This window comes from Heptranchias perlo, chromosome 13, assembly GCF_035084215.1.
Source record: "Heptranchias perlo isolate sHepPer1 chromosome 13, sHepPer1.hap1, whole genome shotgun sequence".
Taxonomy (NCBI): Eukaryota; Metazoa; Chordata; class Chondrichthyes; order Hexanchiformes; family Hexanchidae; genus Heptranchias; species Heptranchias perlo.
The window spans coordinates 58060002-58085390 of NC_090337.1; the positions used below are offsets into that span (position 1 = coordinate 58060002).

Sequence of the window (25389 nt, forward strand, 5' to 3'; positions counted from 1 at the left end):
CTTAGTGGCCCTATCCCTCTCCTGATTTTTCTTTTGTTATTTATGTGTCTGTAGAATACTTTACTGTTTCTTTTTATGATAATTTAACTTTGTAGTTCCTCTTTTTTTTCCTAATTGATTTTTTTGACATCCTTCCTCACCTCTTCCTATTCCCTTTTGTCATCCTCTCCTTTATTGTCTATGAATTTAGAGTTTGCCTTTTTCTTTAGTTTCAGTTTTACTCTTATCTCTTTATTCATCCATGGTGCTTCATTATTGGCTAGTTTGTTCTTCTTTTCAGAAGAATATATTTTCCTGAACTCTATTGATCACCGTTTTAAATATTTCCCACTGCTGTTTTATCTCTTTGTCAATTTTTTTCCCCTGTTTACCTTCCCTAGTTCCATTCTCATCCCCTCAAAATTAGCTTTTTTTCCAATCTATTACTTTAGTCTTTGCCTCACTTATGTCTTTCTCAATCATTATTTTAAACCTTATGTTATGATCGCTATTGCCTAGATGTTCCCCTATGCTAACTTCTCTCATCTGCTTTGGTTCATTTCCTATTACTAGATCCAGCAGTGATTCCTCTCTTGTTGGGCTTCTCACATTCTGAGTAAGAAAGGAGTCCTGTACACACTGTAAAAACCCCATTCCCCTTTCCCCATTTCCTACCTCTTCTTGCCAATTGGTGGTAGTTGAAATCTCCCATGATTGTTATTTGATGTTTTTTACTCATTTCATAGATTTGTCTACATATTTCATCCTCCACTTCCCCTCCGCTATTAGGTGGTCTGTGGAATACCCCTATTAACTTGATCGATCCCTTCCTAACCTTTGTCTCAATCCACATGGATTCTGTTTCTATCTTAATATTACTTATGACCCTTTTTTCCATTGCCATTATATTGTCTCTAATTAGTACAGCTACTCCACCTCTCCTTCCTTCCCTATCCTTGTAGCCGTGTTTCAGTGATCCCTACCACATCTGGCTCCTCACTGTGAATTATTGCCTCCTGTTCCCCTGTTTTGTTTCAGATGCTGTGCACATTGCTGTCTAGGCAATTTAATTTGTTTTTAATAATTGTTCCCCTCACTTTATTTTTAACAGTCATTTTGTACTTATGTTCTGTAACTCTATTTGTTCCCTGACTGTTTATGTTACCCTTGTTCCTTACCTTAGTCTGACCTTTGCTCTCATCTCCTATTTCTTTTATCTTCAGACTTATGCTATTTTCACCATATCCCTCCCCTGTCATATTAGTGTAAAGTCCTATTAACATCCCTATTTATCCTTTCCACTAGGACACTGGTCCCATTCCGGTTCAGGTGGAGCCTCACCCAGCGGTACAGCTCCTTCCTGTCCCAGTACTGGTGCCAGTGTCCCATGAAATGGAGGTGCTTTTGGATGAGACGTTAAATCAAGGCCCCGTCTGCTGTCTCGGGTGGATGTAAAAGATCCCATGGCACTATTCGAAGAAGACCAATGGAGTTCTCCCCGGTGTCCTGACCAATATTTATCCCTCAACCAACATCACCACAAACAAATGATCTGGTTATTATCATATGGCTGTTTGTTGGAGCTTGCTGTGAACAGTTTGATTGCCGTGTTTCCCTACATGACAACAGTGACTACACTTCAAAAGTACTTCATTAGCTGTAAAGCGCTTCGAGACATCCTGAGATTGTAAAAAGTGCTGTATAAATGCAAGTTCTTTCTTTCATTCAAGCATTCTCCTACCTTTAGGCAGTGAATGTGTTCTGAGAATGCATCAATAATGAAGTTCAAACTCTGTTTCTTTAATTTAACTTTTTGTCTTGAGATAAATTTATTTAATTTCACCGATTTACAGATAGTTACCCAGGAACAGGGGAGTGTCCAGGACCGAGGGAGTCTATTGTAATGCATCCGGCTCTTCCACACTTTAGTAAATACCACACTGTGCTCTGCCTCATATATCTCTCAATTGCTTCTTCCATCAAAACATTCCTAAGAGCCTCATGAAACTATCCATCCTCCACTGTGTCCCAGTTCCCCACATTCTTCACCCTCTGTGTGAAGTAGTTAACTATAAGTATGAAATGAATTCAAATATATTAGACACTCATGCACAATATTAATTTTGCTGTCTTTCCTTTTTTTACAGCATGATGGGTGACTTAACAGCCAGGTGAAGTAGTGTTACGTGTACTCATCAATAGCCATTCTTAAATTAATTAAAGCTTCTTACTAAGTGCAAAGGTTTTACTGTGATACGAAAGGAATGCATTTGACCAATGGGAAACTTAAACTTCCTAAATGTTTGATATCCTGACTGACCCAGTAAATTTGTCTGCATTGTTTTTGAATGATTTATTTTAATAATCATCATGTTGACACATAAGAATCATAGACGTTATGCATAGGAGGAGGTCAATTAGCCCATTTTCCTGAGCCAGTGCAAGCTCTTCATCTGGAGCTATCTACTGAGTCCTGCATGGCGTGCTGCCTCCCTGGTGCCAGGGTAAAGGATGTCACTGAGAGGGTGCAGAACATTTTGAAGGGGGAAGGGGAACAGCCAGAAATCATGGGCCATGTGGGAACCAATGACATAGGAAGGAAAAGGGGTGAGATCCTGCAGTCAGAGTTTCAGGAGCTAGGGAGGAAGTTAAAAAGCAGGACCTCAAAGGTAGTAATCTCTGGATTACTCCCAGTGCTACGTGCTAGTGAGTATAAGAACAGTAGGATAAGAAAGGTTAATGCATGGCTGGAGAAACGGTGCAGGAGGGAGGGCTTCAGATTCCTGGGGCATTGGGACCAGTTCTGGGGCAGGAGGGACCTGTTCAAGATGGACGGGTTGCACCTCAACAGAGCTGGGACCAGTGTCCTTGTGGGGAGGTTAACTAGTGTTGTGGGGGAGGGTTTAAACTAATTTGGTAGGGCACCAGAATTAAACATTAGAGAGGAGAAGCAAGGTGCACAGAGGACTGAGAGGGACAAATAGAACTAGAATAAAGAATAGTTCAGAAATAGGAGGGATCAGACAGGGGACTAATGCGAGGCAGTCTAAGATGAGTTTGGAGTATGTAAATGCACGTAGCGTAGTAAATAAGGTTGGTGAGCTGCAGATGTAGTTAAGGGGTCAAAGACAGAATCTATTTGGTTAGAAATAAGGAACAATAGAGCAGCTATTATGCTACTGGATGTATGCTATAGGCCACCAAATAGTGGGAAGAAGATAGAGGAGCAAATTTGCAGGCAAATTACAGAAAGATGGAAGAACTACAGAGAAGTGATAATGGGGGACTTCAATTATCCCAATACAGACTGGGACAGTAACAGTGTAAAGGGCAAAGAGGGGGAGGAATTCCTGAAATGTGTACAAGAGAACTTTCTTGATCAGTGTGTTTCCAGCCCAACAAGGAAGGAAGCAGTGTTGGATCTAGTTCTGGGGAATGAAGTGGGGCAAATGGAGCATGTTTCAGTGGGGGAGCATTTGGGGAACAGTGATCATAATGTCATCAAGTTTAGAATAGTTATGGAAAAAGACAAGGAACAATCAAATTTAAAAATACTTAATTGGAGGAGGGTTAATTTCAATAATTTAAAAAGGGATCTTGTCCAGGTGGATTGGAATCAAATTGTCAGGCAAAACAGTAATTGAACAATGGGAGGCCTTCAAGGAGGAGATGGTTCGGGTACAGAGTAGACACATTCCCATGAGGGGGTAAGGAAAGGATATCCAAAGCTAGAGCTCCCTGGATGACTAAAGATATAGAGATTAAAATGAAATAGAAAAAGGAGGCTTATGACAAATGTAAGGTTCATAATACAGTAGAGAACAAGGCTGAATACGGAAAGTACAGTGGAGATCTAAAAAAGGAAATAAGTGGGGCAAAGAGAAAGGATAAGAATAGATTAGCGGCTAACATAAAAGGGAACCCAAAAGTCTTTTATAAACAGTAAAAGGGTAGTCAAAGGAAGGGTGGGACTGATTAGGGACAAAAAAGGAGATGATCTTGTGGAGGCAGAGGACATGGCTGAGATACTAAATGAATACTTTGCATTGGTCTTCACTAGAGAAGAGGATGCTGCCATTGTAGCAGTGAAGGAGGAGGTAGTAGCGATATTGGATAGGATAAAAATGGATAAAGAGGAGGTACTTAAAAGATTGGCAGTACTCAAAGTAGAAAAGTTGCCCAGTCCAATGGGATGCATTCTAGGTACTGAGGGAAGTAAGAGTAGAAATTGCAGAGACTCTGACTACAATCTTCCACTCTCCTTAGATATGAGGATGGTGTCAGAGGACTGGAAGATTGCAAATGTTACACCCCTGTTCAAAAAAGGGGAGAGGGATAAACCTGGCAATTACAGGCCAGTCAGCCTAACGTCAGTGGTGGGGAAACTTTTACAGACAATAATCTAGGACAAAATTAATTGGCACTTGGAAAAGTATGGGCTAATCAGTGAAAATCAGCACACATTTGTTAAAGGCAAATCATATTTGACTAACTTGATTGAGTTCTTTGATGAAGTAACGGAGAGGGTTGATAAGGGTAGTGCGGTTGATGTTGTGTATATGGACTTTCAAACGGCATTTGATAAAGTACCACATAATAGACTTCCTAGAAAAATTAAAGCCCATGGGATTAAAGGGACAGTGGCAGCGTGTACACAAAATTGGCTAAGGGACAGAAAGCAGAGAGTAGTGGTGAACTGTTGTTTTTCAGACTGGGTGACCCCCAGGGGTCAGTATTAGGACCACTGCTCTTTTTGATTTATATTAATGACCTGGACTTGGGTATACAGGGTGTAATTTCAAAGTTTGCACAAAACTCAGAAATGTAGTTATCAATTTGGAGGATAGTAACAGACTTCAGGAGGACATAGACAGACTGGTGAAATGGGCAGACACATGGCAGATAAAATCTAACACAGAGAAGTATGAAGTGATACATTTTGGTAGGAAGAATGAGGAAAGGCAATATAAACAAAATGGTGCAATTTTAAAGAGGCTGCAGGAACAGAGGGACCTGGGGGTGTATGTATATAAATCTTTGAAGGTGGCAGGACAAGTTGAGAAAGCTGTTAAAAAAGCATATGGAATCCTTGGCTTTATCAATAGAGGCAAAGAATACAAAAGCAAGGAAGTTATGCTAAATCTTTATAAAACACTGGTTAGGCCTCAGCTGGAATATTGTGTTCAATTCTGGGCACCACACTTTAGAAAGGATGTCCAGGCCTTAGAGAGGATGCAGAAGAGATTTACTAGAAAGGTGTCAGGGATGAGGGACTTCAGTTATGTGGCGAGATTGGAGAAGCTGGGATTGTTCTCCTTAGAACAGGGAAGGTTGACGGGAGATTTGATAGAGGAGTTCAAAATCATGAACAGTTTTGATAGAGTAAATAAAGAGAAAATGTTTCTAGTGGCAGAAGTGGCAGAAAGGCTCTTTCAAAGAGCCAGCACAAGCACGATGGGCCAAATGGCCTCCTCCTGTGCTGTACCTACTATGAGTTTTTTTTATTCATTCATGGGATGTGGGCGTCGCTGGCGAGGCCGGCATTTATTGCCCATCCCTAATTGCCCTCGAGAAGGTGGTGGTGAGCCGCCTTCTTGAACCGCTGCAGTCCGTGTGGTGACGGTTCTCCCACAGTGCTGTTAGGAAGGGAGTTCCAGGATTGTGACCCAGCGATGATGAAGGAACGGCGATATATTTCCAAGTCTCGATGGTGTGTGAGTTGTAGGGGAACGTGCAGGTGGTGTTGTTCCCATGTGCCTGCTGCTCTTGTCCTTCTAAGTGATAGAGGTCACGGGTTGGGAGTTGCTGCAGTGCATCCTGTGGATGGTACACACTGCAGCCACTGTGCGCCGGTGATGAAGGGAGTGAATGTTTAGGGTGGTGGATGGGGTGCCAATCAAGCGGGCTGCTCCCATCCCATGTGTATAACGGTTGCAAAGGGTGACAGCTCAAGAGAGACATGTGAGCTGGAAGCACATGGCTGAGAAAGAGGAGATAGCAGACAACATGCTCAATATATGTAAGCAATGTGACCAATAGCTATTACTTACTGCATCTCCCTGTACCTGCTTCACCGTAAGATGATAAGGTTGAGCCCGAGAACTTTCAGTGCCAAGTGTCACTGGTACTAAGCCATTTCTTCTGTTGTCAATGTTCAGTACCCCTTCGCCATGTGAAGTCATGTTGGTAACTAAGCCATATAAACCAGGCACGTCATAGGTTGACTCAGCCTGTGCTGAGTTAGCTGAGCTCCGTTGGGTTGGTAGGGTTCTAAAGTTGTCCTCTGCATGCTTAGACTATGGAGAGCAAAATGTCTGTCAGAACTTTCACTCCTGATTGCTGTTGAATGACATTTGCTGAAACATGCATCTGTCTCAACATCAAATGAGACCAAGATTGGGATTGGCTGTGATGATCACCATGGTTGAATAGCTAGATGACATGCTAGGCTCAAACATGAATATTGGTCACTTGAGTAGCAGTCTGGAAGGTGCCCGGTGCACATAGAACCGTATCCCAGTGAGAGTCAACACCTTCGGGGAGCAAGGGAGAAATTTAGCTGCGGTGACTTCATCTTTTTTCTGCTTGTTCTGATCAAAGGAAATCTGGTCCCTCCCAACCAATCTCCATTATTAAGCAAGAAGTAAAGAAATGAACTTCTTGGACTGATTTGAGTTTAGGAATTGGTTTTGAGAGGCAGCAGGTGAAGGGTTAAGACCCATAGTACTGGACGTCAGGTGAAGGGTCAAGGCCCATAGTACTGGACACTGGGTGAAGGGTCAAGGTCCATAGTACTGTTCATCAGGTGAAGGATCAAGGCCCATAGTACTGGACACCAGGTGAAGGGTCAAGGTCCATAGTCCTGGACACCGGGTGAAAGGTCAAGGTCCATAGTACTGGATACCAGGTGAAGGGTCAAGGCCCATAGTACTGGACACCAGGTGAAGGGTCAAGGCCCATACTACTGGACACCAGGTGAAGGGTCAAGGCCCATAGTACTGGATACCAGGTGAAGGGTCAAGGCCTTGGACTAAATCAATGTTGAGGAGAGTAGGAGGGAGGAGAAGGTTAATAAAGTGTTAGAGATTAGGTGACACCAAGTATGTGGTTTGAAACCTATAAATTGTGGTTTTAAAACCTATAGATTGTAGATGGGGGGTGAAGAGTTCAGCAGTTTTGAGGTCCTGGGCAAGAATGAGGTAGAATCCTTGGTTTCTACATAGTGGAAATGTTGAGCGAATGAAGAGGGTGTATAATGGGCGGTTTCTACCATAGAACAAATATCAAAGGAGCACTGACCACAGTAGTATCGATAAAATAGAGAGAGGCAAGAGAGATTGTGACAGAGAGATAGCTGTTAGAGGTTAGACAGGGCTCATTAATCAGATTAGAAACTTTTTCTTATATCCTAGTCAGAAATGTGACAGAAATGTGATTTTCCCCATATTCAAGTCTTGGAAGGACTTGGGCTTTATGGAGGGGCAAGAGATAATGAGAAGTTGGAAAAGCATTTGGAAAGAGAAAAAGAGAAACCCAATGGCAGCTTTAGCAATGGAGGAGCTGTGAGATTAGAAGAGACGGTGAGAACAAGAATGTCGCTCAGTGAAGTAGGGAGCATGGGTAAACTATGAATAACTAAATGCTCAACTTTTGAGGCAAGCTATAGGGAAGGCAAACTTTATCCAGCCCAATTTCCAGGCCTCTCTGCAGACTCTTTTTGGTTCTGTTTCTTCTTGAGTTTTTCTTTAATTATTCCCTTTTTATTTATAAACTTTTGTGATTTTTGTTGCCATCAATATGAGAAATGTCAATGTCGTGGGATGGATGATTTTCCATTTTGGGAACCCAGTGTCAGCAGCAAGCACTCCCAGATCACGTCTTATCGCCAATTAAAGGCAGAGTGAAGCTTCCTCTTCACCGCTCCAACTGTGCACCTGGTATCAAGCTCAGAAGAGTGTGACGTGTTTCCAATACCAGCGATCCTGTGCCGTCTCGTCGCGAGATTGCCAATCTAATGCTAATTAATGGCAATTAGGAACTGTGTTGAGACTGCACAATTCATTTCACAAAGGACTCTTACAGCTAGTAAGAGTCGGCCTTGGCTCAACAGTAATGCTCTTGCTTCAGAGTCAGAACGTTGTGGGTTCAAGCCTCACTCCAGAGCCTTGGGTCCCATTATTTATGGGGAAGGAGCAGGGGAGAATCCCAGGAAGACAGAGGTCCTGCTGAATGTAAATCATTTTTTGACTCCAGCAGCTGGCCAGTTTGAGTAGCTGGCCGATTGCCGGGGGCGAAAACTAGCGGTAGAAGGCCACAGCCGGGGATCATTGGGGACGGGCCCCGGCAACTGGGAAAGATCGTGGGTTAATGGGGGGGTGGGGGGGGGGTCGGTCGGACCGGCAAACGGGAAGGAGGGGGAATCGGGAAACATCGCGGGTTTGGAGGGAGGGGGTCGGCTGATTGTGGCAGAAGGTTTGCTCGAGGGGCCGGGGGGAAGCACTCCTGCTCTTCCTGGCCCACAAGCAGTGCTGGAAAAAGCACTTACTTGGCGGATCCGGCTGTTCCCGTCTCCATTTTGCTGCCGGGTTTCCCGAGCCCTGGGAATATCTCAATAGGTCTGGTTGGATTTGCTCCAAAGTCCACAGTGTGTAACCCACTGCAATAGTCAATGCTCGTATTCAGAGATGTTTTAAAACCTCATTTGCTGATACTTTTCTCCTTTTGCAGTGATGCCACCCTGGAAATACCTTTCCTACTCATGCATCCCAGGCCTGGTGAGTATGAACTATAAATAAGACATTATGGAATCTAGCTCCTGACAGTCATGTCTCTAGTTTGCTAAGATGGCTTAGGCACCATGCTGGCACAGAGCTGCCCATGTGGCAGGGTCTTGCACTGGGAATAGAGGCGGAAACAGGAAGTGCAGCTGGAGGCCTGGGAGGCTCCTGGCTGTTGGCTTGAGGGCCTTCTGACTAATACCAAAGAGCAGCAGCGTGAAGTCCTTGAGACCTGAAGATGGTGCTGGGGGGGAAAGGAAGAGACACTCACTCGCAGCCAGGGTCGTCCTGGCGCAAATCCCACCACCAGTTTTTTTGGGTTACCACCAACCCCCCTCCCCATTTGGGTGCATTCCCAAACACAGTGAAGAGAGAAATCTACCCTGGAACCTTTTGGGCTGGGATTAAATGGGGAGTGATTTGGGAATTGAGTGATCCATGGGAATTCTATGTAATTGTAATGACTGGGCCTATTTTAATGGACTTGCCCCAGTGTCACCTGACTACAAGTGGCCCCTTTAAGGGCACCATAAGACTTGTATTCTGTTGTGTATAGAGGATTAAGGGGTGATCAAATTGAGGTGTTTAAGATGATTAAAGGATTTGATAGGGCAGATAGAGAGTAACTGCGGGGGGGGGAGTCCAAAACAAGGGGGCATAACTTTTAAATTAGAGCCAGGCTGTTCAGGGGTGATGTCAGGAAGCACTTCTTCACACAAAGGGTTGTGGAAATCTGGAACTCTCTCCCCCAAAAAGCTGTTGAGGCTGGGGGTCAATTGAAAATTTCAAATCTGAGATTGAAAGATTCTTGTGAAGCAAGGGTGTTAAGGGTTATAGAACCAAAGCGGGTAGATGGAATTAAAATACAGATCAGCCATGAACTAATTGAATGGTGCAACAGGCTTGAGGGGCTGAATGGCCTACTCCTGTTCCTATGTTCCTTTCTAATAACCAAACAAGTGGTCCAATTAAACTAAAGATGCTGAAAATAAAGCATCAATACCAAAAGGAACCTTAACAACTGAATCAGAATGTTATTACTAGTGTCTATAAGAGACTCTGTATCCTGCGGAGGTGCTCAAGTATACCAGTGGACACGGCATGCTGAGAGTGATTGGGAATAGGTGGATTGGAATTCTGCAATGGGAGGGAGATAGAATTACTAGATCCATTGGATATCTAATTATTAGGAACTCTAGGGCGATTCTGCGAGCCCATGCTCCCAGTTGGGAAGCCGTGCAGAGTTTATGAGTAGGAAAACCAGAGCGTCACTATTGTAGCTCTCTATCTCCAACTCAAGCTTCCTGTGAGCATAACTTTCCCCGCTGGGAGAGAGTGGACTCACAGAATGACCCCTTCTGGGCGTTCATTGAGGAGTTAGATTGTTAAGCGATGTTAATAAACGACTTTGCATTCCCCAAGTGGCTCAGTGGTCAAAATGTCCTGTTCGGTATCGTACTGAGCCACACAGAATAAGAAGGCGTGTGTTTGAGGTAGCTGATCGTAGACAGGATGGCCGTGGGTTCGATGCGATTCATCTCAGTGTCTCTGGATTAGGGATGGAAGAAAGTATCAGCCAGGGCTCACAGTCCCATTCACTCTCCAGGGAGTGTTGAGGACAAGAAGAGGGTCAGTTGTAATGCCAACCACAGCCAAATAGCTTGGCATCATTTACTGGTTAGATTCAGATGTAAGAAATTGCCAGGTGGGCAAGCTATCGGAGGGCACAGTGTCTGTGGAACCAGGTCCCAGCTGTAGCCACTACCTTCACGAAGGTGCAGAAAAAGCCCAGGAGAAGTGACTGTAAAGTCAGCAGAGGCAGAAACCAGGCGAGCGGACACTTAACATCGGCCGGGAGGCTTACCCCCCGACGTCCCGCTCTGTTCCCGATGTCTTCGATGTTACCCTGCTCCTCTGAGCAGGCAGCGAGGATCATTGGTGGGGGTGAGATCACGGGAGGAAGAGAGATCGCGGGTGGGAGAGATCACAGGGAGGGAGGCAGATCACAGCAGGTTGGCTTGGGGAGGCCAGTGGGGAGCACTCCTGTTCCTCCTGGCCCACAAGGAGTGCTAGAAAAAGCACTTACCTGCTGGAGCCGGCAGTTCTCGCCTCCCTTTAGCTGCTGGGTTTCCCCGAGCCCTGGGAAACCTGGCCCACAGCCGTTAAATCCAAATGGCAGCTAAAATCTGAGGCACGCAGCCTCATTAAAATATTAAAATTATCGATCCGCCTCTCTAGAGCGGGTTACTCACCCACTCCCCAACCCACCCTGGTTACACTGGAAGCAGGCATTTCATGGGGGTTTGGGGGTCAGGTTTCCCATTTTGAAAAATTAACCCCCCAACCCTCGCCTGCCCGTCCTGCAGGGTTAAAACTCCCCCCACGTATGTGTCTGTGTCTCTGAATGTATCTGTGTATGTCAATGTGCTTTTGTGTGTCTGTGTATGTGTGTGTGTCTCTGTATATATGAGTGTGTCTTCATATGTGTATATGTGTATCTCTGGATGTAAGTCTCTGTATGTGTGTCTCTGTATGTATATCTCTGAGTGTATGTGTGTCTCTTTATCTCTATGTCTCTGTATGTGTGAGGCCCAGTGTTTCTACGTGTGTCTCTGTACGTGTGTCACCATATGTGCGTGTGTCCCTGTGTGTCTATATATGTGTACCTCTGTGTGTATGTGTGTTGTTGTGTCTGTGTAAGTGTATATATGTGTGGACTTGCACTAATTCCTGTATTCTCCTTTTTCTCTTTCCCTGCTCTCTGGTTCTCTCACCATGGGATTCCTTTGATAGAAAATAACAAGTAAGAAACTCTTTTTGTAAAAATTCCTTCTCCTTTCCTTTGGTAGATGGAGAATCCCCAAATGGTTATATTAAAAAGCTGATTTAAATAAGCTTCTTTTGGCACTGGTGTAGTATATGGATAGGTGGTCTGTACATGAAACTCTGGGGGGCACCCTAGGAATGAGTTAAATTAAGTTTATTCCAACGCATTGTTATAGCTACAGTTCCTTCAAACACCATTTGTCCAGTCATTTGGAAGATTACAATCTTGGACTGGGGACTCGATATAATTATATTGTTTCAAAAAAAATTCATGGAGTGGAGTGAAACTGCATCTTTTATTAAAATTGTTTCCCTAAACAGAACTTATGGGTGTTTTAGGGAATTATGTCAAGATTTGCCAATACTTAATAACTTATTATTCTACCTTGTGCTGTTCAGGCTGTTTAGCGATTATTCTGCTTTCACCTGTGCTGTGTCTCTTCTGTGAGCTGCAGGTATTTTTCTTTCACTCAGTGATGAGGATGAGCCCATCATCATGTTTAAAGTAATAGTAAAATACCTGTTCAAAATAAAGCAAGAGTAATGCAAAGTAAGAGCATATTAAATTGCCGGTATAGCAATATACAGAGCATCAGTAACAAAATGGGGAAACTGGAGGCCATCATTTGAAATGAGGAAACAGATGTAATAGGGCTAATGGGAACATATCTGTAGACAGGAAAGGGGAGGATTGGCAATTAAATATTACAGACTATAATGTATTTAGAAATGATAGGGAAGGAAGAAGGGGTGGTGGGGTAGCTGTGTTTATCAGATATAACATAATGGCAGTAACATGAAAGGACAAAACTAACAAAGAGTTAGATACATATGAATTGAGATAAAAGGTAGGAAGGGATTGATCACACTATTAGGGTATACTACAGACCATCAAATAGTGGAAAGGAAAGTGGAGGGAGAAATATGTTGGCAAATCTATGGACTAAGTAAATAAATTACAGAATCATGGGCAATTTCCACTACCCCCACCCCCCCACTGCCAAATAAACTGTCGGGGAGAAAGGGAAGAGGGGGATGGAGGTTTTTACAGAGTGCACAAGACTCATTTCTGATCCAATAGTATAAGAAGCCCAACAAAGGAGGAAGCACTGCTAGACCTGGTGATGGGAAATGAACTGGACCAGATAAGAGAAGTAAACGTGGAAGAACATCTAGGGAATAGTAATCACAATATAAGGTTTAAGATAATGATTGAAAGAGATATAGATAGTACAAAGACATTTGTGCTCATTATCTTGTACACCCCCTCTGTTTCCCCCCAGTTTGATCACCTTTCTCCCATTGCCCCTCCCTCTGGCTGGATGTATCCAGGGAGGGGTCTGGTAGCAATAACAAAATCCTAAAGATAAAAGGAACAGGAGATGAGTGTAAAGGTCAGACCAGGATAAGGAATAAAGATAATATAAATGGTCAAGGAACAAATACAGTTATAAAACAGAAATATAAAAAGACTGTTAAAAATAAAATAAAAGGAATAACTATTAAATAAAAATTAAACTGCCTGTACAGCAATGTACACAGTGTCCAAAATAAAATGGGGGAACTGGAGGCAATAATCCATAGTGAGGCACCGGATGTAGTAGGAATAGCTGAAACATGGCTACATAAAGGACAGGACTGGCAACTAAATATTGCAGATTATAACAATATCAGAAAGGACAGGGAAGGAAGAAGTGGGGGGGGGGGCAGTGGAGTAGCTGTACTAATTAGAGATAAAATAATGACAGTAGACAAAACAAATGTAACTAACAGAAGGATAGAAACTGAATCCATTTGGATTGAAATAAAAGTTAAGAAGGGATCGATCACGCTAATAGGGGTACAATACAGACCACCTAATAGTGGAGAGGGGGTGGAGGAAGAAATATGTAAGAAAATATGTGAAATGAGCAAAGGACATAAAATAATAATCATGGGAGATTTTAACTACCCCCAAATAAACCGGAAAGAGGTAGGTAAAGGGGTACAGGGAACGGAGTTTTTACAATGTGTACAGGAGTCCTCTCTTACCCACTATATAAAAAGCCCAACAAGAGAGGAAGCACTGCTGGATCTAGTAATGGGAAATGAACCAGAACAGATAAGAGAAGTAAGCGTAGGGGAACATCTAGGCAATAGCGATCACAACACAATAAGGTTTAAGGTAAAGATTGAGAAGGACATAAGTAAGACAAAAACCAAAGTAATAAATTGGAAAAAAGTTGATTTTAGGGGGATGAGAATGGAACTGGGGAAAATAAACTGGAAAAATTTACTGACAAACATAGAAATATTTAAAACAGTGATCAATAGAGTCCAGGAGAAATATATCCCACTAAAAAGCAAGAACAAACTAGCCAGTAATGATACACCATGGATGAATAAAGAAATAAGGTCAAAACTGAAACTGAAGAAAAAGGCATACACTAAGGATATTGACAACAAAGGAGAGGATGACAAAAGGGAATATGAAAAGGTTAGGAAAGAAGAAAAAACAATTAGGAAAGCAAAAAGAAACTACAAAATCAAATTATCAAGGAATATAAAAAGAAATAGTAAAGTATTCCACAGACACATAAATAACAAACGAAAATCAGGATAGGGATAGGGCCACTAAGGGATACAAAACAGGTAATAACAGTGAAATGGCAGAAATATTAAATAATTACTTTTCCTCAGTATTTACCAGGGAGACTAACATGGTGGGCATGACATCAGAAGACAAGATCAAAAAAGATATAAAGACATTTAAGATGGAAAGGGGGAGATAACTGATAAAGTAATCAACCTTCGAGAGGATAAAACCCCTGGTCTGGATGGATTGCATCCGCGCATATTAAAAGAAGTCAGGGAAGAGATAGCTGAGGCACTATTACATATATACAAAAATTCATTAGAAAAGGGAATAGTGCCAGAAGATTGGCAGACAGCTAATGTGATTCCTATATTTAAAAAGGGAGATAGAACAAGTCCAGGGAACTATAGACCAATTAGGTTAACGTTGGTGGTAGGAAAGATAATGGAATCTTTACTCAAAGGTGTAATAGAAAAATATCTAGAAACTGAAAATATAATAAAGAGTAGTCAGCACGGATTTCAAAAGGGACGGTCATGCTTGACCAACCTTATTGAATTCTTTGAAGAAGTAACAGAAAGAGTAGACAAGGATAATGCAGTAGATGTAATATATTTGAAGTTTCAAAAGGCCTTTAATAAGGTACCGCACAGTGGACTCATGACTAAGGTCAGAGCATGTGGAGTCAGGGGACAAGTAGCAGAATGGATAGCAGGCTGGCTACAAAACAGAAAACAGAGAGTAGGGGTTAAAGGTAGTTACTCACACTGGCAAAAGGTGGGAAGTGGTGTTCCATAAGGATCGGTGCTGGGACCACTGTTGTTCACAATTTACATTAACAATTTGGACTCGGAATTGGAAGTACAATTTCAAAATTTACGGATGACACCAAATTGGGGGGTATAGTTAATATCGAGGAGGACTGCGACAAAATACAGGAAGACATTAATAAACATGCAGAATGGCCAGGTGATTGGCAAATGAATTTCAATATAGATAAGTGTGAGGTATTACATTTTGGTAGGAAGAATAAGGAGGCCACATATTGCTTGGATAATAAGAGTCTAAATGGGGTAGAGGAGCAGAGGGATCTGGGGGTACAGATACACAAATCACTAAAAGTAGCAACGCAGGTCAATAAGACCATAATAAAAGCGAATAAAGTACTGGGGTTCATTTCTAGAGAGATAGAATTGAAAAGCAGAGAAGTTATGTTAAACTTGTATAGGACCTTGGTTAGGCCGCACTTGGAGTACTGTGAACAGTCCTGGTCTCCATATCATAAAAAAGTATACAGAGGCACTGGAGATATTTACTAGGATAAGAACATAAGAACATAAGAAATAGGAGCAGGAGTAGGCCAATCGGCCCTTCAAGCCTGCTCCGCCATTCAATAAGATCATGGCTGATCTGATCCTAACCTCAAATCTAAATTCATGTCCAATTTCCTGCCCGCTCCCCATAACCCCTAATTCCCTTTACTTCTAGGAAACTGTCTATTTCTGTTTTAAATTTATTTAATGATGTAGCTTCCACAGCTTCCTGGGGCAGCAAATTCCACAGACCTACTACCCTCTGAGTGAAGAAGTTTCTCCTCATCTCAGTTTTGAAGGAGCAGCCCCTTATTCTAAGATTATGCCCCCTAGTTCTAGTTTCACTCATCCTTGGGAACATCCTTACCGCATCCACCCGATCAAGCCTCTTCACAATCTTATATGTTTCAATAAGATTGCCTCTCATTCTTCTGAACTCCAATGAGTAGAGTCCCAATCCACTCAACCTCTCCTCATATGTCCACCCCCTCATCCCCGGGATTAACCGAGTGAACTTTCTTTGTACTGCCTCGAGAGCAAGTATGTCTTTTCTTAAGTATGGACACCAAAACTGTATGCAGTATTCCAGGTGTGGTCTCACCAATACCTTATATAACTGCAGCAATACCTCCCTGTTTTTATATTCTATCCCCCTAGCAATAAAAGCCAACATTCCATTGGCCTTTTTGATCACCTGCTGCACCTGCATACTAACTTTTTGATTTTCTTGCACTAGGACCCCCAGATCCCTTTGAACTGCAGTACTTTCCAGTTTCTCGCCATTAAGATAATAACTTGCTCTCTGATTTTTCCTGCCAAAGTGCATAACCTCACATTTTCCAATATTGTATTTCATCTGCCAAATCTCCGCCCACTCACCCAGCCTGTCTATATCGCCCTGTAGGTTTTTTATGTCCTCCTCACTCTCCACTTTCCCTCCCATCTTTGTATCATCTGCAAACTTTGATATGTTACACTCGGTCCCCTCCTCCAAATCGTTAATATAGATTGTAAAGAGTTGGGGACCCAGCACTGACCCCTGCGTAACACCACTGGCTACTGGTTGCCAGTCCGAGAATGAACCATTTATCCCAACTCTCTGTTTCCTGTTAGATAACCAATCCTCCACCCATGCCAGAATATTACCCCCAATCCAGTGATTCTTTATCTTGAGCAATAATCTTTTATGTGGCACCTTGTCGAATGCCTTCTGGAAGTCTAAATACACTACGTCCACTGGTTCCCCTTTATCCACCCTGTACGTTATGTCCTCAAAGAACTCAAGCAAATTTGTCAGACATGACTTCCCCTTCGTAAAGCCATGCTGACATTGTCCTATTAAATTATGTTTATCCAAATGTTCCGCTACTGTCTCCTTAATAATAGACTCCAACATTTTACCCACCACAGATGTTAGGCTAACTGATCTATAATTTCCAGCCTTCTGCCTACTACCCTTTTTAAATAAGGGTGTTACATTAGCAGTTTTCCAATCTGCCAGGACCTTTGCCGAGTCCAGAGAATTTTGGAAAATTATTACCAAAGCATCCACAATCCCTACTGCCACTTCCCTCAAGACCCTAGGATGTAAGCCATCAGGTCCAGGGGATTTATCCGCCTTGAGTCCCATTAATTTACTGAGTACCAATTCCTTAGTGATTTTAATCGTATTTAGCTCCTCCCCCCCCCCCCCCACCCTAGAGCTCCCTGTTTGTCCAGTGTTGGGATATTCTTAGTGTGCTCTACCGTAAAGACTGAAACAAAATATTTGTTCAGCATTTTTGCCATCTCCATGTTTCCCACTATTAATTTCCCGGTCTCATCCTCTAAGGGACCTACGTTTGCCTTAGCCACCCTTTTTCTTTTTATATAACTATAGAAACTCTTGCTATCTGTTTTTATATTTTTTGCTAATTTATTTTCATAATCTATCTTCCCTTTCTTAATCAATCCTTTAGTTACTTTTTGCTGTCTTTTGAAGACTTCCCAATCTTCTATCCTCCCACTAAGTTTGGCTACCTTATATGTCCTTGTTTTTAGTTGGATACTTTCCTTAATTTCTTTACTTAGCCACGGATGGCTGTCATTTCTTTTACACCCTTTTTTCCTCAGTGGAATATATATTTTTTGAAAGTTGTAAAATAACTCCTTGAATGAACACCACTGCTCATGTACCGTCTTACCCTTTAATCTATTTTCCCAGTCCACTTTAATCAATTCCGCTCTCATACCATCAGAGTTTCCTTTATTCAAGCTCAGCACGCTTGTTTGAGAACCAACCTTCTTACCCTCTGATTGGATATGGAATGTAACCATGTTATGGTCACTCATTCCAAGGGGATCCTTAACTAGGACATTATTAATTAATCCTGGCTCATTACACAGGACCAGGTCCAAGGTTGCTTGCCCCCTTGTAGGATCAGTTTCATACTGCTCAAGAAATCCATCCCTAATACACTCAATAAACTCTTCCTCAAGGCTGCCCTGCCCTATTTGATTTGTCCAGTTAATATGATAGTTAAATTCTCCCATAATTATAGCTGTTCCCTTATTACATGCCCGGACTATTTCCTGATTAATACTTCTTCCAGCAGAGTTGCAACTATTAGGAGGCCTATATACTACGCCCACTGGTGTTTTTTTCCCCTTATTATTCCTTATCTCTACCCAAACTGTTTCATTATCCTGATTCTTTGTCCCAATATCATTTCTCTGTATTACAGTGATTCCTTCCTTTATTAATATAGCCACCCCACCAGGATGATACCAAAACTGAGAGGTTATACCTATCAAGGAAGATGAACAGGTTGGGGCTCTTTTCTCTAAAAAAGAGAAGACTGAGGAGGGGTGACCTGATTGAAGTCTTTAAGATTATGAAAGGGTTTGATAGGGTAGACGTAGAGAAGATGTTCCCACTTGCGGGGGAGACCAGAACCAGGGGCCATAAATATAAGATAGTCACTAATAAATCTAATAGGGAATGTAAGAGAAGCGTCTTTACCTGGAGAGTGGTCAGAATGTGGAACTTGATACCACAAGGAATAGTTGAGGCGACTAGCCTAGATGCATTTAAGGGGAAGCTAGATAAACACATGGGGGAGAAAGGAATAGAAGGATTTGTTGATGGGGTTAGATGAAGAAGGGAGGGTGGAAGCTCGTGTGGAGCATAAACATGGACCTTTTGGGCCGAATGGCCTGCTTCTGTGTTGTACATTCTTTGTAATCTATGTAATTCTATGTATTCCTGGAGGTTTCATCACATGACCTCCTCCCTCCACCTGCCCCGCCTCCATGCTCCCCCCACACTGGTCGCCCAACACGTCTATTCTCGTCAATTGGAAAGTGAACAGTCTCTTCAATACCCAATTGGATGATTCATGACTGTCAGTCAAACAACCTTTTCTTTCCCATCTTCAACATTTTTATAACTAATAAATAGAAGTATTGATAGAAAGTGATTCTTTTTTAATGCCGCAATGATTTTTCTCTCAGTTTGCTCCCAAGAGTATCCTGGAGATTAATCTTCAATTCTTGGAGACTCCAGGACAATCCTGACGGGTTAGCAACCCTGAGCACATCGGGCAGGCTTCTGGGAATGGACTTTACCCACTCCTGTATAGGTAGTGTCAGGCAAATGAACTTCTTCACCCAACTGTTGCTTACATTGTGTTGTCAGTAAGTGTAACTAATCGTTCCAGTGCACCTTACTACATTCTAGGATTGATGCTGTCCCAGCATATTGTAAAAAAAAGCAGAGCTTCCTCTTGTATCGTGTAATCCTTTCTTTTACAATGTGCTGGAAAGCTGCTGTTCTAGAATGTAATAAGATAAACTGGTGAGATTGCAATTTCTGACAACACAACTCTGGGTGGGGAAGCTAATTTGCTTGACGGTATTAGTTATTCGTTAAGTAGGATTTAGTCTTCAGTCAGTCAGATTTAATCATCAATTAGTGGGATTTAGTCATCAATCAATGGAAATTAATCTTCGGTGAATGGCCTTTAGTCTTCAACCAGTGTTATTTGCCTTTTATTCAGTGGGATTTAATCTTCGATGGCCAGTAATTATTATTCTTTATTGGTTAAAATTTGTTTTTCATTGAATGAGATTTAGTTTTCACTGTTTGGGTCTAGACTTCATTTTTCAGGGATTTACATTCTATTGGATGGGATTTAATCTCCAGTGAGAGGGGTTTAGCTTTAATTGAAATAGTCTTCAGTGGGTTTTCATTGAATGAGGTTTAATTATCAATAATGGGAAGTGGTCTTTATTTGTTGGGATTTATCTTATCATTTGGATTTACTTTAGTTGGTTATTTTAAATAGGTTTACATCTCTATTAAAATAGTATACATAGGAATTTCATACCAATATATTAAGAATTCATATGTTAGTATTGCATAGTATAATTTGCAGGTTTTACTCTTCATTGAAAGGGGCTCAATTTCACTATTAATTGGGATTAACTCTTTGTTGGCTGTGAGTAGCTCGTCATTGTTTGGCGTTAAGTCTTTGTTAGGAATTTCCGCTGGGAATTTCCTTACAGGTTATCCTGATTGGCTGCCGTAAATTCGGTGGAAACCGTTTACACATCTATCCAGGGCTTCGGTCAAAGTTACAGCGGCCAATCGAGAGACTCCCTGAGGAAATTCTCAGCGTAACGTTTGTCTTTTAGTTGGGTGTACTTTTCATTGGTTTGGATTTAGACTTCAGTGGGAGTGATTTATTCTCCATGGGTTGGAATTCGTTGTTTAATTGGAGTGTGATGTATGTCTCGTTTAGTAGTTATGTGGGAGGAAGTTGTGAACATGGCTTTTCTAATTGGAGACTCTGCTGACTTTATTTTCAGAGATCAGGAAGAAGATGACTTCGCTATTGAGGATGCTGCAGAACTTTCTCCAACGACAGCGGAAATGGAAGATGATGAATGACAGCTGCCACACTTTGGCCAGCCATGTAGAGTCCACTTGTTTGTTTGTTGCTCAATTAAATATGGCCAAGAACTGTTTAACTGCTTAGTGGGATAGTGCTTCCGACTTCTTCACATGACCTAGGAAGGAGTCAGAAAAGTTTCTTTATCCTGTTCAGAATGTAGGGCAGGTAGATCATAGAAAGAAAGTATTTTATGAAGTTCTGCTGGCTGTGGGTTGGTTTCAGTTTCAGAGGTGTGTACACATTGAATGAAAAGGACTCGTTTATGGGAAGGCAATGTACACAAAGATTAATTCAATCTTTTAAAAGTGTTTATTAACTTGGATTGAGGATGATACAGACTTACTATTATTTTATGGTAATCAATTGTGAATTATCACTTGATAAATTTGCATAGATTATATGACAGTCGTGACTCCTTCAGAGGAAATGATGCCAAGTTTGAATGGCAAAGAGCACACAGGTTATTGTCAGCCATGAAACCCACCACTGGGAAAGTAAATGATCCAAAAGGGAGTAAAACCACTCCCACAAACACAATGGTATATGTATTCTAAACATAAGATAAATGCATGTAAGAGACTAAACTTATCTAGAGGTTCAGGGAATTGTCTGAGCATCATTCTCATGGTTTATAATGTCATTTGATTGGATTCCAATACCTGTTATTCGCCATAAAAATTTCCAAACTCCTCGATTAGATTCCAGCCTGTAACTCACTCCCAGATATCCATTATTCTATATAATAACCATATGAACCCATTGATTAGATTCCAGTCTGTAACTTGCTCCCAGATATCCATTATTCCATCGGTCTTTACCAAGGAAGAAGATGCTTCCAGAGTTTCAGTAAAGGAAGATATAGTTAAGATATAGTTAAGATACTGGATGGGCTAAAAATTGAGAAAGAAGAGGTACTAGAAAGACTAGCTGTACTTAAAATAGATAAGTCACCTGGTCTGGATGGGATGCATCCTAGAGAAGTAAGGGGGGAAATTGCAAAGGTACTGGCCATAACCTTCCAGACATCCTTAGATACGGAGGGTGGTGCCAGAGGACTGGAGAATTGCAAATGTTATACCCTTGTTCAAAAAAGGGTATAAAGATAAACCCAGCAACTACAGGCCAATCAGTCTAACCTCAGTGGTGGGGAAACTTTTGGAAACAATAATCCGGGACAGAATTAACAGTCACATGGATGAATGTGGATTGATTAGGGAAAGTCAGCACAGATTTGTTAAAGGCAAATTGTGTTCAACCAACTTGATAGAGTTTTTTGATAAGGTAACAGAGAGGGTAGATGAGGGCAATGCAGCCGATGTGGTGTATATGGATTTTCAAAAAGCGTTTGATAAAGTGTAACATGGTAGGCTTGCTATTAAGATTGCGGCCCATGGAATAAAGGGGGCAGTAGCAACATGGATACAGAATTGGCTAAATGACAGGAAATAGAGAGTAGTGGTGAACGGTTGTTTTTCAGACTGGAGGGAGGTGTACAGTGGTGTTCCCCAGGGGTCGGTGCTGGGACCACTGCTTTTCTTGATATATATTAATGACTTGGACTTGGGAGTACAGGGCACAATTTCAAAATTTGCAGATGACACAAAACTTGGAAGGGTAGTGAACAGTGAGGAGGATAGTGATAGATTTCAAGAGGATATAGACATGTTGGTGGCATGGGCGGACACGTGGCAGATGAAGTTTAATGCGGAAAAATGCGAGGTGATGCATTTCGGTAGGAAAAATGAGGAGAGGCAATATAAACTAGAGGGCACAATTCTAAAAGGGGTGGAGGAACAGAGAAATCTGTGGGTATATGTGCATAAATTGTTGAAGGTGGCAGGGCAGGTTGAGAAAGCGGTTAAAAAAGCATACGGGGTCCTGGGCTTTATAAATAGAGTACAAAAGCAAGGCAGTTATGATGAACCTTTATAAAACACTGGGTAGGCCACAACTGGAGTATTGTGTCTAGTTCTGGACACCGAACTTTAGGAAGGATGTGAAGGCCTGAGAGAGGGTCCAGAGGAGATTTACTAGAATGACGGACTTAAATTACGTGGATAGACTGGAGAAGCTGGGATTGTTGTCCTTGGAACAGAGAAGGTTGCAAGGACAAGGGTGGTTCCAAGAACTCCAGGGAACCTTGGATGTCAGGGGATATACGAGAATGGATTAGGAAAAAAAGGAGGGCTTTTGGCAGATACAAAAGGCTAAAGACGGAGGAAGCCCTAGAGGAGTACAAAAAGTGCAGGGGGATACTTAAAAAGGAAATTAGGAGATCAAGGAGGGGCCATGAAAAAACACTGGCGAGCAAAATAAAGGAAAATCCTAAGATGTTTTATAAGTATATTAAGGGTAAGAGGATAACTTGGGAAAAAATAGGGCCCATTAGGGACAAAAATGGCAATCTGTGTGTGGAGCCGGAAGATGTAGGAGGGGTTCTAAATGAATTTTTTGCATCTGTTTTCACTGTGGAGAAGGACGACGTAGACATAGAAATACGACAGGGGGACTGTGATATACTCGAACATATTAACATCGAGCGGGAGGAGGTATTGGCGGTTTTAGCAGGCCTAAAAATGGATAAATCCTCAGGCCCGGACGAAATGTATCCCAGGCTACTGTGTGAGGCAAAGGAGGAGATTGCGGGGGCTCTAACACATATATTCAGAACCTCTCTGGCCACAGGGGATGTGCCAGAGGACTGGAGAACCGCTAATGTAGTACCATTATTCAAGAAGGGGAGTAGGGAAAAACCGGGGAACTACAGGCCAGTGAGCCTAACATCAGTGGTAGGAAAATTATTGGAAAAAATTCTGAAGGACAAAATTAGTCTCCACTTGGAGAAGCAAGGATTAATCAGGGATAGTCAACATGGCTTTGTCAAGGGAAGATCATGTCTGACTAATTTGATTGAATTTTTTGAGGGGGTGACTAGGCGTGTGGATGAGGGTAACGCAGTGGATGTGGTATACATGGATTTCAGTAAGGCCTTCGATAAAGTCCCGCATAGGAGACTGGTCAAGAAGGTACGAGCCCATGGAGTCCAGGGTGCCTTGGCACTTTGGATACAAAACTGGCTTAGTGGCAGAAGGCAGAGGGTGATGGTCGAAGGTTGTTTTTGTGACTGGAAGCCTGTGGCCAGTGGGGTACCACAGGGATCTGTGCTGGGGCCCTTGCTGTTTGTGGTCTACATTAATGACTTGGATATGAATGTAAAAGGTATGATCAGTAAGTTCGCTGATGATACAAAAATTGGTAGGGTGGTAAATAGCGAGGAGGATAGCCTCAGTCTGCAGGACGATATAGATGGGTTGGTCAGATGGGCGGAACAGTGGCAAATGGAATTTAACCCGGAAAAGTGCGAGGTGATGCACTTTGGAGGGACTAACAAGGCAAGGGAATACACAATGAATGGGAGGACCCTAGGCAAGACAGAGGGTCAGAGGGATCTTGGTGTGCAAGTTCACAGATCCCTGAAGGCAGCGGAACAGGTAGATAAGGTGGTAAAGAAGGCATATGGGATACTTGCCTTTATTAGCCGAGGCATAGAATATAAGAGCAAGGAGGTTATGATGGAGCTGTATAAAACACTGGTTAGGCCACAGCTGGAGTACTGTGTGCAGTTCTGGTCGCCACACTACAGGAAGGATGTGATCGCTTTGGAGAGGGTGCAGAGGAGATTCACCAGGATGTTACCAGGGCTGGAGCGTTTCAGCTATGAAGAGAGACTGGGAAGATTGGGTTTGTTTTCCTTGGAGCAGAGGAGGCTGAGGGGGGACATGATTGAGGTGTACAAAATTATGAGGGGCACAGATAGGATGGATACTAAGGAGCTTTTTCCCTTCGTTGAGGGTTTTATAACAAGGGGGCATAGATTCAAGGTAAAAGGCGGGAGGTTTAGAGGGGATTTGAGAAAGAACTTTTTCACCCAGAGGGTGGTTGGAGTCTGGAACTCACTGCCTGAGAGGGTTGTGGAGGCAGCAACCCTCACAACATTCAAGAAGCATTTGGATGAGCACTTGAAATGCCATAGCATACAAGGCTACGGACCAAATGCTGGAATATGGGATTAGATTAGACTGGGCTTGATGGCCGGCGCGGACACGATGGGCCGAAGGGCCTCTATCCGTGCTGTATAACTCTATGACTATGACTCTATGAGATTTGATAGAGGTATTCAAAATCATGAAGGGTCTAGACAGAGTAGAGAGAGAGAAACTGATCCCATTGGCGGAAGGGTCAAGAACCAGAGGGCATAGATTTAAGGTGATTGGCAAAAGAACCAAAGATGACATGAGGAAAAACTTTTTTACACAGCGAGTGGTTGGGCTGTCGAATGCACTGCCCGAGGGAGTGGTGGAGGCAGATTCATTCATGGCTTTCAAAACGGAACTGGATAAGTACTTGAAACGAAAAAATGTGCAGGGCTATGGGGATAGGGCGGGGTGTGGGACTAGCTGGATTGCTCGTGCATAGAGCTGGCGCAGACTCGATGGGCCGAATGGCCTCCTTCCGTGCTGTAACCTTTCTATGATTCTATATATAAACTATCAATAATTGTATCAGATGTGTGACTCCCTCTTCCGGAGGTCTGATTAATATTTCTCCAATCAATCCTGAGACATTTCAGGATGCTATGGTGAACTTAAGACATGTCAGTCATTCTGGTTAGAGTGAGGATGCAGTTGGCTAATGTGGTTGTGGTTTTATTACATATTTGCAGAAATTAGTTTGAAATAAAAATTCATTCAAAACACTTGTCTGTTCTTTCCAGAGATGCAGTGTATTTGGAACATTTGCAATCATCCAACAATGAAATATTCATGATTCAAAACACTTTACAGTTCAATATTAGAAACTAACAAGACTATAATGCACCATTTCTAGTGACACACTGGGTATACTGTACTGTACCCACTGTAGAGACAACAGGAGTACTGTAATGTACCATTGGTAGAGACACCAGAGGTACTATTCTGTACCAG

General features: G+C 42.4%; 1 protein-coding gene across 1 annotated transcript in view; it reads left to right on the forward strand.

Annotated features, from left to right (window-relative positions):
- Nucleotides 1-23540, forward strand: part of LOC137331623 (S-arrestin-like) — a 58274-nt gene extending 34734 nt beyond the window's left edge. The window contains exons 13-15 of the mRNA XM_067995541.1: nucleotides 2127-2150; nucleotides 8707-8753; nucleotides 20319-23540. Coding sequence (XP_067851642.1) covers nucleotides 2127-2150; nucleotides 8707-8753; nucleotides 20319-20488 — 241 coding nt within the window. The 3' untranslated portion in view covers nucleotides 20489-23540. The remainder of the gene's footprint in view (nucleotides 1-2126; nucleotides 2151-8706; nucleotides 8754-20318) is intronic.
- The last annotated feature ends 1849 nt before the right edge of the window (nucleotides 23541-25389 follow it).